Source organism: Panthera tigris, chromosome C1 (assembly GCF_018350195.1).
Source record: "Panthera tigris isolate Pti1 chromosome C1, P.tigris_Pti1_mat1.1, whole genome shotgun sequence".
Lineage (NCBI taxonomy): Eukaryota > Metazoa > Chordata > Mammalia > Carnivora > Felidae > Panthera > Panthera tigris.
The window spans coordinates 139,019,852-139,035,156 of NC_056667.1; the positions used below are offsets into that span (position 1 = coordinate 139,019,852).

Sequence of the window (15,305 nt, forward strand, 5' to 3'; positions counted from 1 at the left end):
GCAAAATTGTCAACTTTTCCTGTGAGTTCATAGGGTGGCTGTACTTACTCAACTCCCAAAGAGCTCTCCAGGACCCTGAGCTAGCTAGGACTGCCTTGACCTGATTCCCACCAATAAAATTCTGGTCAGGGTACAGTGTGGGAACAGCATTTTGGGGAGGGCATTGACCAGACTCAGCCCAAGTACGCCCACCAGTAGTGTAACCATTAAGAAAATCTCTGTCCATAGTGAGACTCAATCAGAGGTCACTCAGGTTCCTGTCAGGTGGGGAGGGGGGGTGTTAGGAAGATTATTAAAACCCCTGGATTTTTATGACTCTCAAGATGTGTCAGTGTGGTCTGTATTAGCTCATTCTCAGGGCCTAAAATTCTCAAGCTTTCTTCTTTGGACATTAGTACTTTGGTTAAAAGCTGCCAAAATTGTGACAGAATCTGGTGGGGGGAATTTTTATTGCCTAATAAATAATATCATAGAAGGTCATAATTCCATATTAGCCACTAAATATCCAAAATGTATAAAGCATGCAAAGTGGAATCCAAGATATGGATGAAAAACAGCTCAGTGACATTTCTTAAGAATTATTCATTCTCTTTTTCATTCTGAAAGTGGAGCAGGAACATTCTCCTAAATCCCAGGCTTAGAAAGCTGAACACTGCCTAGAGGCCTTAAAGAATTACTTTGACAAAGCCATTTTTCTTTAGTCTTTAAATTTGAAAGAGAAAAATTCTCCATGGTAGTTTGGAAGAAATCTTAAGTTTTTGGATTCCTAAGACCTGGAGGGATGTCTAGAAACTTACATCATGGTCGGTCTTCATCTGCCATTTTAGAAGACACTGAAATCATACTAGGGAGAAATGATGCCCTTCCATTTTGGAACACCTTCATTATTGAGTTAGTTTTCTTCTGTAATAAATTCCAAGATCTAGCTATGCTCATTGTCAAGAAGTTCTTTCTTTTGGATAAAGTCATTTTCTGAAGATAAAATGAATTGGTTTTTAATTATTCAGCCCTTACTTGGGAATAGCTGTTTCCAAAACACGCACACACACACGCACACACACATGTACCTGTGCTATAGTCTTTTAACTCTTTGAAGACCATTGTTACCTGCCTAACTTTTTGTTTTTAAACCCTGTGTTCTTTGAACTTTTTCACCCCTTTATCTTCCCCAAAATTTCTGATTCTCATATCCTAATCGTCCCTCCAGACCTCTCCTTCCCTAAAAATAAAAATCAATACAGTGGCAAAACTTGTTGAAAGGCAAAGAGTCATACCACTGTATCTTGCTTTATGGGGATGACGACGGGCCAAGAGACCAATATTCTTCAGAAGGCTCTCTTCCTACCATGGCAAAGCGCATCTCTCCAAGGACGTCTTTGGGATTGGACGTAAACTCAACACAGTGTACATCTCATGTGCTGTTAAATCTCTTCAGGACTTGTAATGTTGACCCTTCTGTTGTTTCGCTTCCAGGCAGGTCAGGTTAACATTTCCCATCTCAATTGAAACATATTTTTTCTCTGTTGACAGAGACCAGATACTGCTACACTCAGCATACAATGGAAGTCACAGGAAACAGCATCTCTGTCACCAAACGCTGCGTTCCACTGGAAGAGTGCTTGTCCACTGGCTGCAGAGATTCTGAGCATGAAGGCCACAAGGTCTGGGCAACAAAGCAAGTGACCGGTATAGCATAGTTAGTCTTCCTCCACCACAGATGCGCGCCCGTGCTCATGAGCCAGTTCCCACTCCCTGATGTAACCTGGCTTTTGAGTACTTTTATACCATTATGAGAAGATTCTCCTTTCCTGTTTGCTCTAAAAGAATAAAAATTTACAGCAGAGCATAGGAAAACCGGTTTAATTATGTAAACACAACACCAAGAGGATATTGAAAGTTGTAATCCCTTCCTTTCCTCAGAAGAAAGTGGTAAAGCCACTGGAAGGAAGAGGAATGAGGGATCAGTTACATCCTCACGATAAAGCATTGCAGATGTAGCAACAGTTCATTCAGCTGAGGATGGCCACGGCAGTTGAGCATCAATAGTTATCTGTGAAGTGAGGCTCATGTCTTTATTGGAATGCTGATTTGGGGAAGGTATCCATTGGCTCCTGAATAATTTGATTAGGTGATCAGAGAACCATCTCCTTGTGGGTTGGCTCCCTCTTAAACTCTATCTGGTGCCTATATGGAAGCACTCAGTATAAAGTGAACTTCAAGTGCAGCCCTGAAAGAGAATACAAAGAACCAGAGAAATGCAGCCTGACTTGTGGTTGGAGTGGAGAATGCCCCCGACTCTCCTGCTGATGGTTCAGAGCTGGCTCCACATATAATCTTGTATATCAGGCAGGCCTTGGCCTTTATTTGGAGTTGGCTCACTTCTCCCCATCAGGCTGCCTTCCTGGTGTCAGAAGCAACTTCTACTCTCAGTACCCTGGAGCGGCACGTTTAGTAGGGGCTTCAAGAAGACACCTAATTTTCAAGCAACTTGTGAAATACAGTAAGAATTAAATTTTAAAATATAGTATACCAACTTGATCCTGGTTTGAAATATAAAAGCTATGTTCAAGGGTTTTACCTACCTCTCACTCCACTCCCAGAAAGCTAGGCTCTCAGGCCTTATTGTGCTGCTTTACCATGGATCAAGTTAAAGATCAGAGAAGTAACATCATGTGCAAAGGTCACACAGCTGGTAATTCTGTCTGACAGAATTCAAACTCACTTCTGACCTTCAGTTTCTCTCCTCAATATTATAATGTCTCCCTAGCCCATGTCAACTGTGACAAGACTCAAATCCCTGCAGGATAATGACTGAATAGGATATTTGCCATCAGACAGTTTTTCAAATATTATGGTGCATATGGGCCTCTCGAGGATCTTGTTAAAATGCAGATTCTGATTCACTAAATTTGGGGTGAGGTTTGAGATTCTGCATTTCTAATGGGCTCCAGGTGATGTGGAAGCTGCTAATATGTACTTTGTGTAGCCATGGCCCCAAGTAATTTCTGTCAACAATCCTTTAGATTTCTTTCTTTCTTATGGTCCATGAATAAAGTTGGATAAAGCAGGAGTAATTGCATTAATGCAAACCCTTCAAACTTTAACTCACCCACAAGAATGGTGATAATTATGTGGACAGTTCTAATGAAAGCAAATAGTTCAGTTTAAGTTGGGTTGTTTCCACTTCATGTACACTGTGAAAATTTGGCAAGTGAAAGTTTACCCTCTGAACAGCTTCCCCAAGTAGTCAGAAAGGGTTTCTTTGAGATAGGAGGGTATTAGAATCCCCATTACCCAGATGGAAAAGCTGAGACCTAGGAAGGTTATAAAACCATGTAATAAGCATGTGATGGGATGTTAGAAGCAGAACCCATGTTCCTGGAAGCTGAGTCCAGGGTTTGTTTTTTGTTTTTTTTTTTGGCCACATTGCTTCCAGATGAAATCTCATCCCACTTCCTTAAATGCAGGGTGGGTGCCTCTTTTGTAGAACGGGTCACTTTCATTTCAGTCTTACTGTGAGGGAGACAGTTCCTTCCAAATTCCCTGCCTCCTTCCAAGATCTGCCAGCTTCTCATCACCCTTCTGTTTCTCTTCCTTTCTTTCAGGTCTGCACTTCCTGTTGTGAAGGAAATATCTGTAACTTGCCACTCCCCCGAAATGAAACTGATGCCACATTTGCCACAACATCACCCATAAATCAGACAAATGGGCACCCACACTGCATGTCAGTGATCGTGTCCTGCTTGTGGGTGTGGTTGGGACTCACATTATAGCAGCTCAAAGACGCCATGTATAGTAGCAATCCATGGGGATCTCCATGGTCCATAGTCATGCATGAGTCGTTGGCTTGACAATAGTTACACATGGGAAACCACAACACTCACAGATGTCTTCACAGCCAAGCATCGCCATTTACCATGAGGAACAAGCGTTGTGTCAGTGTAGTCATTTCAAGTCCAAGACCTCATCAAAGCCAGCCTGCCCCCAAAATAGACCCTGAGTCGTATACCACGAACCTTTCTTTTCACTCCAGGAAATAGTTCTGCATTTATTGATGTCCGAGTCTCTTTATTTGGAATACATGCATGAGCCACAAGAGGTCCTGGGACCCTTGAGATGTTAGATGATATGTTATGTGGACATGCATAGATGTGTGTGCTTCAGGAAAAAGGTAAAGACCACTGGTTTGGATATGACTTTATTTATAGCTTTAGAATTTTCAAACTTTGATTCCAAAAGGAACAGACTGTTTCCTTGGAGATTCTGACTGAGTCCCTAAAAAAGTAGTATGCAGTTGTCCAATTTAATTTTCCCAACATTTTTCTCCCAGTGGTGGGAATCCTATTCCCTCTGCTCTCTGTGGGAAATAAAAGGCAATCATAAATTTGTTGTATAGGGGGAGGGCTAGCTGGAGAAAGATTTTTCCCAACTTAATGGAACTATTATCCATAAAGTACCTTGCATAGCCTTGCATTAAAATTGGTGAGATTGACCTTGATTTGGCACCTCATTGTGCTCCATGAGATCCTGGGTTCTACCTGGGCCAAAGGGTATCCAAAGAGTCCCAAAGCAGGATGGAGTTTTCTCCAGTCATGGGGTCTATTCAGGCATAGATAATCTAAGGAGAGAAAGGATATCAGAATGAAAGGAAAGAGACATGTGCAGGTTGACCCGAGTTCACCGCGAGGGCCCAATCAGTAGCTTAGTCAGATTGTCCTTCTGCACTTCATACTTCCAGAAAGCCCTCAGGGTTCTTCCTCTTTCAAATCCTCAGTGACTTTAGGGAGAAGGTTCTACACTACATTATCTCAAGACTGATAGGGAAGGAAGACATAATATCCTAGAATGAGAAGGAGGTAAGCCAGTTGGGTGATGGTGAGACTAGTAAGGAGACCCAGGAGGAGTTTTTCTTTTAGGTGATTGCTTTTGAAGTAGATGGTAAAATTTTTGCCATCCTTCCTGTATTTTTTGGCCTGAGTTACAACTTTTTCTTCTTCCTTGTAAATCATTTATACAATATTTATTTTTGTATGGGGTAACTAGAAACTAAAATATATTGTAAAATATTCTTTATTCTAAACAAAATGACTGAATTAGAATACTTATTTTTCAACAGTGGTAGAGCCTGTAATATATGTTTGTTGAAGGTTATCTATAATACTTGCACCAGTGTTGAAAAATATGAACTTATGTTTGAGCAAGAGTAAATGTGTTGGCCTCTAGGGTTTCACTCATTGTTTCCTCAGTGGTGTTGTCCCAGAAATGTTCAGGTGGTGACGATCACTGGTATGAGTTTCTCTGCAGGGTTATGGGGCATATTTTCCTGAAATTTGGTGGAGCCATTGCTGATAAACAGGAGAGCATTGTCAGGGTCCATCTGCCCTGCACTGGAAAATGTCTGTGGCTCATAAAATGAGGCCCCCTCAGGGATTACCAAATATGAACTGAGAGCGGTAACTCTGATACAAAATAATCTAAATTGCATCAAATGGCCTTAAATCAGAGTTTGGTAGGCTTATCAATACTTTGCTTATAACTGGGGTGAGAGAAGTAGAGGGAGAGAAAGCAAGATATTTACTAAGCACCTCTTATGCGGCAGGCACTATGCTAAGCACTTTATATATGTATGTATGTATTAAGTCCTGTAAAACCTGCAAGCACCCTGAAAGGAATATTACTAGTATTTTCACTTTACAGATGAAGGTACTAAGGCTCTAAGAAGCTCAATAACATGAAGCCTTTTCCTCCCTATTTAAGTTATATAGGTTGAGGTGGGATTGAAGAGTGCAAGGACAATGGAATTACCACCCCTAGGAAAACTTCCAGACCTGACCATGGGAATTTGACCCTCTGATCATGTGGTGTTTGTCTAGTCCTGCCTCTGCAGGATGTCATTTGTGTGGGTCCCCTAGATGGTGTTTTTTCTTTAAGGGGTGGAGGTACAGCTTCCTAGTTCATTCCTCTTGCTAAAAGAGGTAACAGGTCAATTGCTATAATTGCTAGAAATGCTTTAAGACAGTGAAAACTTGATGTTGTACATATCTACAAGTACCATTTTTTGTGCATGGCCACTCTCCACTGATACCTGCCAAGTACTGCATGCAATTTGAGTGAGAGACAGAATCCAAATGCTGGTTCTTAATCATAAAGCGACCACTCCAGAGCTTCCCTGTCTGGTGTGCAGGGGCCAAGTCCACAGTAATGTGAACTCATCTGCCACCCGGGGGATCACTGCAAACTCTACACAGATTTGACTGCATGCACCTTGAGTGCCTGTCAGAATGGCTGACGTCTCATTCTCTTGAAAGAAAGTGGTTGGCTCACCTTCCCCAGCCTCAAGAAGCCAAGGAAGGGCCATTCATGTGGAAGGCCCAGGACTGGTCATCCATCTGACTTTTATACCACATTAAACTTTCCCTCAAATCCCACCATTGGTGACGGCTTGAAGTGCAAACAGCCATGATGTGTACATTAACCTATGTGCCACTTATTTATTTTCAGACTCCCCATAGCATTCATGTCAATAGAGATTAATGCCTAAATTTTGTAAATATTGTACATTTTGTAAATCAATGAATAAAGGTTTTAAGTGTATCTCATCAGGCTCCTCCCTGTAAATGTACATGTCAATCAATGATTAAGGCATTCAGGTTATGTATAAGGCGTAGGGCTTAGGATCACAGGGAACTTCCTTCCAAGAGCACATTTTCTCGTTGTACAGACAAGACATACACGCATGAAAAGATACAAGACAATTCACTCATGCCAAATGATTCATGTAGACAGTAAGTGCTGCAGAAAATCAAAGAGGGAAAGATTACCAGACTTTTTAATCAGGTCTACAGTTTCCCTAGAGCGTTTTCTTTGTTAAATCAGGAAAAATAAAACTGTGTGTGTGTGTGTGTGTGTGTGTGTATGTGTGTGTGTGTATCTAAATACTACCCCATTAACTCTTAATTTTTAAATCTCATTTTGTTCTGTTAGTGATGATCCAATAGAAAGTGTTTTTCCTTGATGGTTTCTTCTGCAACAAGAAACAAATATTTGAATAGTATAAATGTTTATCTATGCAGTGAATTTATTTTATTTTTCCTAGTAAAATTATAGATATTGAAAGTGGTCTTAAAAATCTTCAGCTTGTTTGTGGTCTCTGGTTATTCTATTCTATTTATTTATTTACTTATTTACTTATTTATTTATCTATTTATATTTTTTAATTGAGGCACGTTGACATATATCATTTTATTAGTTTCATGTGTGAAACATAATGATTTGACATTTGTATACATTGTGCAATGGCCACCATAATTCTAGTAAATATCTACTACCTTACATAGTTCTAAATGTTTTTTCTTCTGATAAGAACCTTTAAGATTTACTCTCTTAGTATCTTTCAAATATGCAGTACAGTATTATTAACTATAGTCACTATGCTGTACAATCCCATGACTTTCTTTTTTGTAACTAGAAGCTTGACCTTTAGACCACCTTCACCCATTTCTTCCCTGCTCCTCCACCTTTGGCAACCACCAATCTATTCTCTGTATCTATGAGCTTGCTTTTTTTTATTTGTTTTATTTTTTTTAATTTGTTTTTCAGATTCCACATATAAGTGAAATCATCTAGTATTTGTCTTTCTCTGACTTATTTCACTTAGCGTAATACCCTCAAGTTCCTTTCATGTTGTAACACATAGCAACATTTTTTATGGGTATCTATATATATATCTATATATATCTATATATAGATATATATAGATATATATATATATATCTTCTTTATTCAGTTATGCATTAATGGGCACTGAAGTTGTTTCCATATTTTAGCTATTATAAATAAAGCTTCAATTATCATGGCAGGGGGCACATAGATCTTTGGAATTCGTGTTTTTATTTTCTTTGGGTAAATACCCAGCAGTGGAATTGCTGTATCATGTAGTTGTATTTTTAATTTTTTTGAGGAACCTCCATACCGTTTTCCATGATGGCTGCACCAGTTTATATTCCCACCAACAGTGCACAAGTGTTTGCTTTTCTCTACATCCTCACCAACATGTGTTATTTCTTGTCTTTTTTATAATAGCCATTCTGAGAGTTGCCAAATTGGTATCTCATTGTAGTTTTGACTTGCATTTCCCTGATGATTAGTGATGTTGAGCATCTTTTCATGTGTCTGTTGGTCATCTGTATATTTTTTATGTAAACATGTCTATTCAGGTCCTGTGCCCAATTTTTAATCAGATTGTTTTTTTGACGTCAAGTTGTATACGTTATTTATATGTTTTGGATATTAACATCCATTATTGGAAATACCATTTGCAAATAGCTCCTCCCATTCCATAGGCTGCCTTTTCATATGTTGATGGCTTTGTTCACTGTGCAGATGCTTCTTAGCTCGAAGTAGTCCCTACTGTTTATTTTTGCTTTTGTTGCCCTTGCCTGAAGAGATGGTTCCAAAAATTTATTGCTCAGACTGATGTCCAAGAGTTTATTGCCTATGTTTCCTTTTAGTTTTATGGTTGGGGCCTTACATTTAGTTATTTAATCCATTTTGAGTTTATTTTTGGGTAGGGAGTGAGACTGTGGTCTAGCTCTATTCTTCAGCATATAGCTGTCCAGTTTTCCTAGCACCATTAATTGAAGAGACTGTCTATTCTCCATTATATATTCTTGCCTCCTTTCTTATAGATTAATTGACCATATAAGCATGCATTTATTTCTGGGCTCTCTGTTCTGTTCCATTGATTTATGTGTGTATTTTTATGCCAAAACTACACCATTTTGATTACTATAGCTTTGAAATCAGGGGCATGATGTCTCCAACTTTGTTCTTCTTTCTCAAAATTGCTTTTACTATTGAAGGTCTTTTGTAGTTCCATACAAATTTTAGGATTGTTTGTTTTATTTCTATGAAAAAGGTCATTGGAGTTTTGATAGAGATTGCATTGACTCTGTAGATTGCTTTGGGTAGTATAGACATTTCAACATTGTTAATTTTTCTAATTCATGAGCACAGAATATCTTTCCTTTTCTGTGTGTCTTTAATTTCTTTTATTAATGTTTTGTAGTTTTCTTTTTTCTTTTCTTTTTTTTATGTCTTACAGTTTTATGTGTAGGTCTTTCACCTCCTTGATTAAGTTTATTCCTAGGTATTTTATTCTTTTTGATGCAATTGTAAGTGGGATTGTTTTCTTAATTTCTCTTTCTGATAGTTCATTATTAGCGTATAGAAATGGAATGGGGCAGTGGGGGTGGGGGGCGGCAGCGCCTGGGTGGCTTAGTTGGTTGGGCGTCCAACTTCGGCTCAGGTCATGATCCCATGGTTTGTGAATTGAGACCCCACATCAGGCTCTGTGCTGACAGAGCCTGCTTTGGATTAGGTGTCTCCCTCTCTCTCTGCCCCTCTCCATTCATGCTGTGTATCTCTCTCCTTCAGATATAAATAAACATTAAAAACAAAAAGAAAGAAATGTAATAGGGATGCCTGGGTGGCTCAGTTGGTTAAGCATCCAACTCTTGATTTCAACTCAGGTCATAACCTCACGGTTTGTGGGTTCAAGCCCCGTGTTGGGCTCTGTGCTGACAGTGTGGAGCCTGTTTGGGATTTCCTCTCCCCCGCTGTCTCTGCTTCTTCCCGCTTATGCTCTCTCTCAAAATAGATAAATAAAATTTTTTAAAAATTAAGAAAAATAAATGTAACAGATTTTTGTATATTGATTTTGTATCCTGCAGCTTCATTGAAAATTGTTTTATTAGTTCTAATAGTTTTTTGGTGAAGTCTTCAGGGTTTTCTATATAGCATCATGTCATCTGCAAATAATGACAGTTTTACTTCTTCCTAACCAATTTGGGTGGCTTTTATTTCTTTATCTTACTTAATTGCTCTAGCCTGGACTCCCAGTACTGTGTTGAATAAAAATGGGGAGAGTGTACACCCTTGTCTTGTTCCTGATCTTAGAGGCTCAGGTTTCAGCTCTTCAACAGTCAATATAATTTTAGCTATGAGCTTGTCATATACAGCCTTCATTATATCCAATTACATTCCCTCTCTACACACTTAGTTGAGAGTTTTTATCAAAGAGAGATGTTGAATTTTGTCAAAAGCTTTTTCTGTATCTGTTGAGATGATCGTATGATTTTTGTTGTTTATTTTGTTAATGTGGGGCCTCATATTGGTTGGTTTGTGGATGTTGATCCATCCTTGCATCCCCGGAATAAATCCCACTTGATACTCGTATGTGATCCTTTTAATGTATTGTTGAGTTTGGTTTGCTAATATTTTGTTGAGGACTTTTGCATCTTTGTTCATCAAAGAAATTGGCCTATAATTTTATCTTCTTGTGGTGTCCTGGTCTGGATCTGATATCAGGGTAAGGCTGGCCTCATAAAATGAATTTGGAAGCATTTCTTCTGTTTTTTATAAGAGTTTGAGAAGGATTGGTATCAGTTCCTCTTTGAATATTTGATAGAATTCACCAGTGAAATCATCTGGTCCTAAACTTTTGTTTGTTGGTAGGTTTCTGATTTCTTATTTAATCTCCTTACTATTAATCATTCTGTTCAGATTTTCTGTACATTTATGATATAGTCTCACTAGGTTATATGTTTCTAGTAATTTATCTATTTCTTCTAGATTGTCAAATTTGTTGGTGTATAATTATTCATAGTAGTCTCTTATGGCCCTTTGTATTTCTGTGATATTAGCTATAATTTCTCCTCTTCATTTCTGATTTCATTTATTCGAATCCTCTCTTTTTTCCTTGGTGAGTCTAGCTAAAGTTTTGTCCGTTTTGTTTATCTTTTCAAAGAACAGCTTTTGAGTTCCATTAATTTGTTCTATTGTCTTATTAGTCTCAATTTCATTTATTTCTCACTGATCTTTGTTATTTCCTTCCTTTTACTGACTTTGGCTTTTTGTTTGTTTTGTTTTGTTTTGTTTCTTCTTTTTCTAGTTCCTTGAGGTACAAGATTAGGGTTTTTTTGTTTTTTCTTGTTTCTTGAGGTAGGCTTTTATTTCTGTGAGTATCCCTCTTCAAAATAATTTTCTACATCCCATAAATTTTGGTTATATTTCCATTTAATTTGTCTTAAGGTATTTCTGATTTCTCTTGTGATTCCATCTTTGGCACATTGGTTGCCCGGTAGCATGTGGTTATTTATCTCTACATTTTTGTGGCCTTTCAAGGTTTCTTCTTGTAATTGATTTCTAGCACTATAGTTGGAAAAAAATACTCAATATGATTTCAATCTTCTTCATTTATTAAGACTTTCTTTGTGACCTAACATATGATATATCCTGGAGAATGTTCCATGTGCACTTGAGAAGAATGTGTATTCTATTGCTTTTGGATGGAATGTTCTGGATATATCTGTTAAGTCCATCTTGTCTAATGTGTTGTTTAAGGCCAATGTTTTCTTGTTGATTTTCTGTCTGAGTAACTATCCATTGATGTAAGTTGAGTATATTAAAGCTCCCTACTATTACTATATTGCTGTATAATTGTTTCTTTAGATCTATTAATATTTGCTTTATGTATATATAGGTGCTTCTATGTTGAGTGCATAACTATTTACAAATGTCACATCCTCTTGTTAGATTGACCCCTTCATCATTATGACATGCCCTTATTTGTCTCTTATTACCGTCTTTATTTTAAAGCCTATTTTGCCTGATATAAATACTGCTGCCCCAGCTTTCTTCTGGTTTCCATTTACATGGAATGTCTTTTTCATCCCTTCCCTTTCAGTCTGTGTGTGTTCTTACATATGAAGTAAGTCTCATAGGCAGTATATACATGGGTGTTATTTTTTTGTTCATTCCATTGGATTTTTTGTATCATTCAGCCATTCTGTCTTCTGACTTCAGAATTTAGTTCATTTATATTTAAATTAATTAAATGCCATTTTGTTTTTTGCTTTCTGGCTCTTTTGTAATTCCTCTCTGCAGTTTCTTCTTCTTTTGCTCTCTTCCATTGTGTTTTGGTGATTTTATTTAGTGGTAACTTAGATTCCTTTTTCTTTATATTTTGTGTATCTACTGTAGGATTTTGCTTTGTGGTTACCATGAGGCCTACACATCTCTATAACAGTGCATTTTAAGTTGGTAACAACTTAAAGTTTGATCACATTCTGAAGTTCTACATTTTTATTCCCTGCCGCCACACCACATTTTATGTTTTTGATGTCACATTTTACATTGTCTTCTTATGCATTCCTTAATTAATTATTGTAGTTAGAGTTGCTTTTACTTCTTTGATCTTTTAACTTTCATACTAACTGTATAAATTATTAATCTACAATCTTTTTTTTTTTAACATTTATTTATTTTTGAGACAGAGAGAGACAGAGCATGAACGGGGGAGGGTCAGAGAGAGAGGGAGACACAGAATCTGAAACAGGCTCCAGGCTCTGAGCTGTCAGCACAGAGCCTGATGTGGGGCTCGAACTCACGGACCGCGAGATCATGACCTGAGCTGAAGTCGGCCGCTTAACCGACTGAGCCACCTAGGCGCCCCCACAATCTTTACAATATATTTATCTTTCCAGTGAGAGTTAGTCTTTCATATATTTTCTTGTTACTAGTTTGTGTTCTTTCCTTTCAGCTTAAAGAAGTCCTTTTAACATTTCTTGTAAGGTCAGGTTAGTGATAATGAATCCCTCTAGTTTTTTTGCTTATCTAGAAAACTCTTTTATCTCTCTTTCAATTTGGATTGATATCTTTGCAGGGTATAGTATTTTGGGTTGGAAGTTTGTGTTTTTGTCAGGATTTTGAATATATCTTGTCACTACCTTCTGGCCTGCAAAGTTTCTGCTGAAAAATATGCTGATAGTCTTATGGATGTTCCTTGCATGTAATAAGTTGTTTTCCTCTTGCTCCTTTTAAAATTCTTTCCTTGTTTTTGACATTTTAACTATAATGTCTCTTTGGGTTAATCTCATTTAAAAGTTCTGGGTTTCCTAGATCTGGATGTGTTTTCTTCCCCAGGTTTGGGAATTTTACAGACATTATTTCTTTGAATAATTTTCTGCCCCTTTTTCTCTCTTCTCCTTCTGGGACCTTGCAATGCAAATGTTGGTCAGCTTGGTGTTGTTTCACAGTCCCTTAAACTATCTTGACTTTTTTTCTTTTTTCTTTTCCTCTTTTTCTGTTCTCCTCTACTTTGATTGGGTGAATTCTACTGCCTTGTTTTCTAGTTCACTGATCCTTTCTTCTGATTCATCCAGTCTGTTGTTCAACCTCTCTAGTGTATTTTCTAGTTCAATTATTGTATTCTTTGGCTCTGTGACTTCTGTTTGTACTTTTTTTTAGTACTTTATTATATTTTCTATCTCTTTGTTGAAGTTCTCATTGTGTTCATCAGTGAGCATCATTATGACCATTACTTTGAACTCTTTGTGAGATAAATTACTTTTCTCTCTTTTGTTAAGCTTTTTTCCCCTAAGGTTTTATCTTGTTCCTTTGTCTGGACGTATTTCTCTGTTTCTTCAGTTTGCTTGACTTTGTGTTGGTTTCTATGCATTAGATGAAACAACCACTTCTCCCAGTCTTGAAGTAGTGGCCTTGTGTAGGAGATGAACCTTGTTAAACTCTGCCCTAGCTCTTGGTTGTCTCTCAAGCTTCTGATTATCCAAGTAACCTATTATATTTTTAATAGCTCCTACTTTTTGAGGGTGAACCAAGACCTGTCAGTGTCCTAAAGGGAAAGATCTCAGTTAGCACCTAGCTTCAGGATAACTGGAAGCCAGACCCTAGGGGAGCAGCTTTTATAGTATGATAATATATACATTTCGGTAGGACTACAAGCATGAGCCCTACTGTCCACCAGGATAGGTAATCTGGAGGTGTCCCCTTAGGTGACAATCACAAAAATCAGGGGGCCAGAGAAGTGCATACATTTATTTCTGGGAGATACCAGTGAGCAGGAGTAAGGTAGAGGAAGAACACAGAGAGGGCAGCCCCTGATCTACATTCCTTGCAAGCACCTCTGTACCCTCTAGATGTGTGCATTCCCGATGCCTGCCACTTATGCCAAAGGCGAGGACAAGCAAAGAAGTCTCCACAGAAACCCGGGGGGTGTGCCTCAATTTTCTGTCAGTGCATTTCTCTGAGGATGTTAGCCTTCCAAGAACTGTCTCTCTGATTGTTGCAGTCCCATGAGACTCAGGAACACAAGCTACCCTGGCCACCAGAGCAAGGTGGTCAAGGGGCATTCCCTGGGTAGCAGACCACAAAAACTAGGGCACCATACATAAATTTTGGTTCTTTTTAAATACCCCATATTTTGACATTTTCAGGGAAATACATGTTTTCCTTAAAGTTAGAGGTTTTCTGTTAGGTTCTGGATCAGTGACAGTGTTGGTGCTTTTTACAGTGTCACGTGTACATGAAAATAAGTCATATCACTAACCTCTGTTCACCAGTGCTGCAGGTAGACTGTGCTTTTAGAAAATCTGATTTTGAAAACATAGACTTACATGGTAACCCAATTTGGAGTTTAAAAAGGATTCTTCTCTTTAAAAAGGAATTTTACATTTCTTTCCTAACACATTTATAATATTTTATTTACAAAAAAAACCATTATGGCATACCAGGTATGCAAAGCCAGTTGTATCTTGGCTACATTATGGTAATTTTGAGCTAAAATACCTAAACCACTTTTACAAATGTCTTTTTAAATTTTTTTAATGTTTATTTATTTTTGAGAGAGAGAGAGAGAGTGTGTGTGAGCAGGGGAGGGGCAGAGAGAGAGGGAGACACAGAATCCAAGCAGGCTGTAGGCTTTGAGCTGTCAGCACAGAGGTCGATGCAAGGCTCAAAGTCACAAACTGCGATTTCATGACCTGAGCCAAAGTCAGACACTTAACCGACTGAACCACCCAGGCACCCCTACAAATGTTTCTAATAAATTACCTTTAACTTATCTGCTAGGAGTAAAATATATGAAAATTCTTTGAGCATGTACTAATAATCACATTGTAATTGGGAGAGCATGACCTCAGACATTCAGCCATTTTTCTAAGCTTGCATAACAACTTGGGAACAGTCCTAAGACATGAGTTTGAAACATCATGGCTCTAACCTAAACTGTTTTCCACTGGAATCTACTAGAAAACAGGTCTCTGATTTTTTTAATATAAAAATTTCTAACCTAATTTGGTGTTAAAAATCCAATGCAGATTTCCAAAATGTCTTTCAAATCAAGCCTTTATTTTCAGTAGTTACTGCCATTAGCTAATTTTAAAATCATGGTTTTTCCCATTAGCAAAGTAATATTGTCTTGCCATTCCTTTGGCAAATTTCAACTC

At 38.0% G+C, this 15,305-nt stretch overlaps 1 protein-coding gene across 2 annotated transcripts in view; it reads left to right on the forward strand.

Moving 5' to 3' along the window:
* Positions 1-6,589, forward strand: part of LYPD6 (LY6/PLAUR domain containing 6) — a 123,241-nt gene extending 116,652 nt beyond the window's left edge. For both annotated transcript variants that reach the window (XM_042994427.1, XM_007078542.3), the window contains exons 4-5: positions 1,531-1,661; positions 3,606-6,589. In XM_042994427.1, the coding sequence (XP_042850361.1) occupies positions 1,531-1,661; positions 3,606-3,773 (299 nt within the window). In that variant the 3' untranslated portion in view covers positions 3,774-6,589. The remainder of the gene's footprint in view (positions 1-1,530; positions 1,662-3,605) is intronic.
* Positions 6,590-15,305: the final 8,716 nt, after the last annotated feature.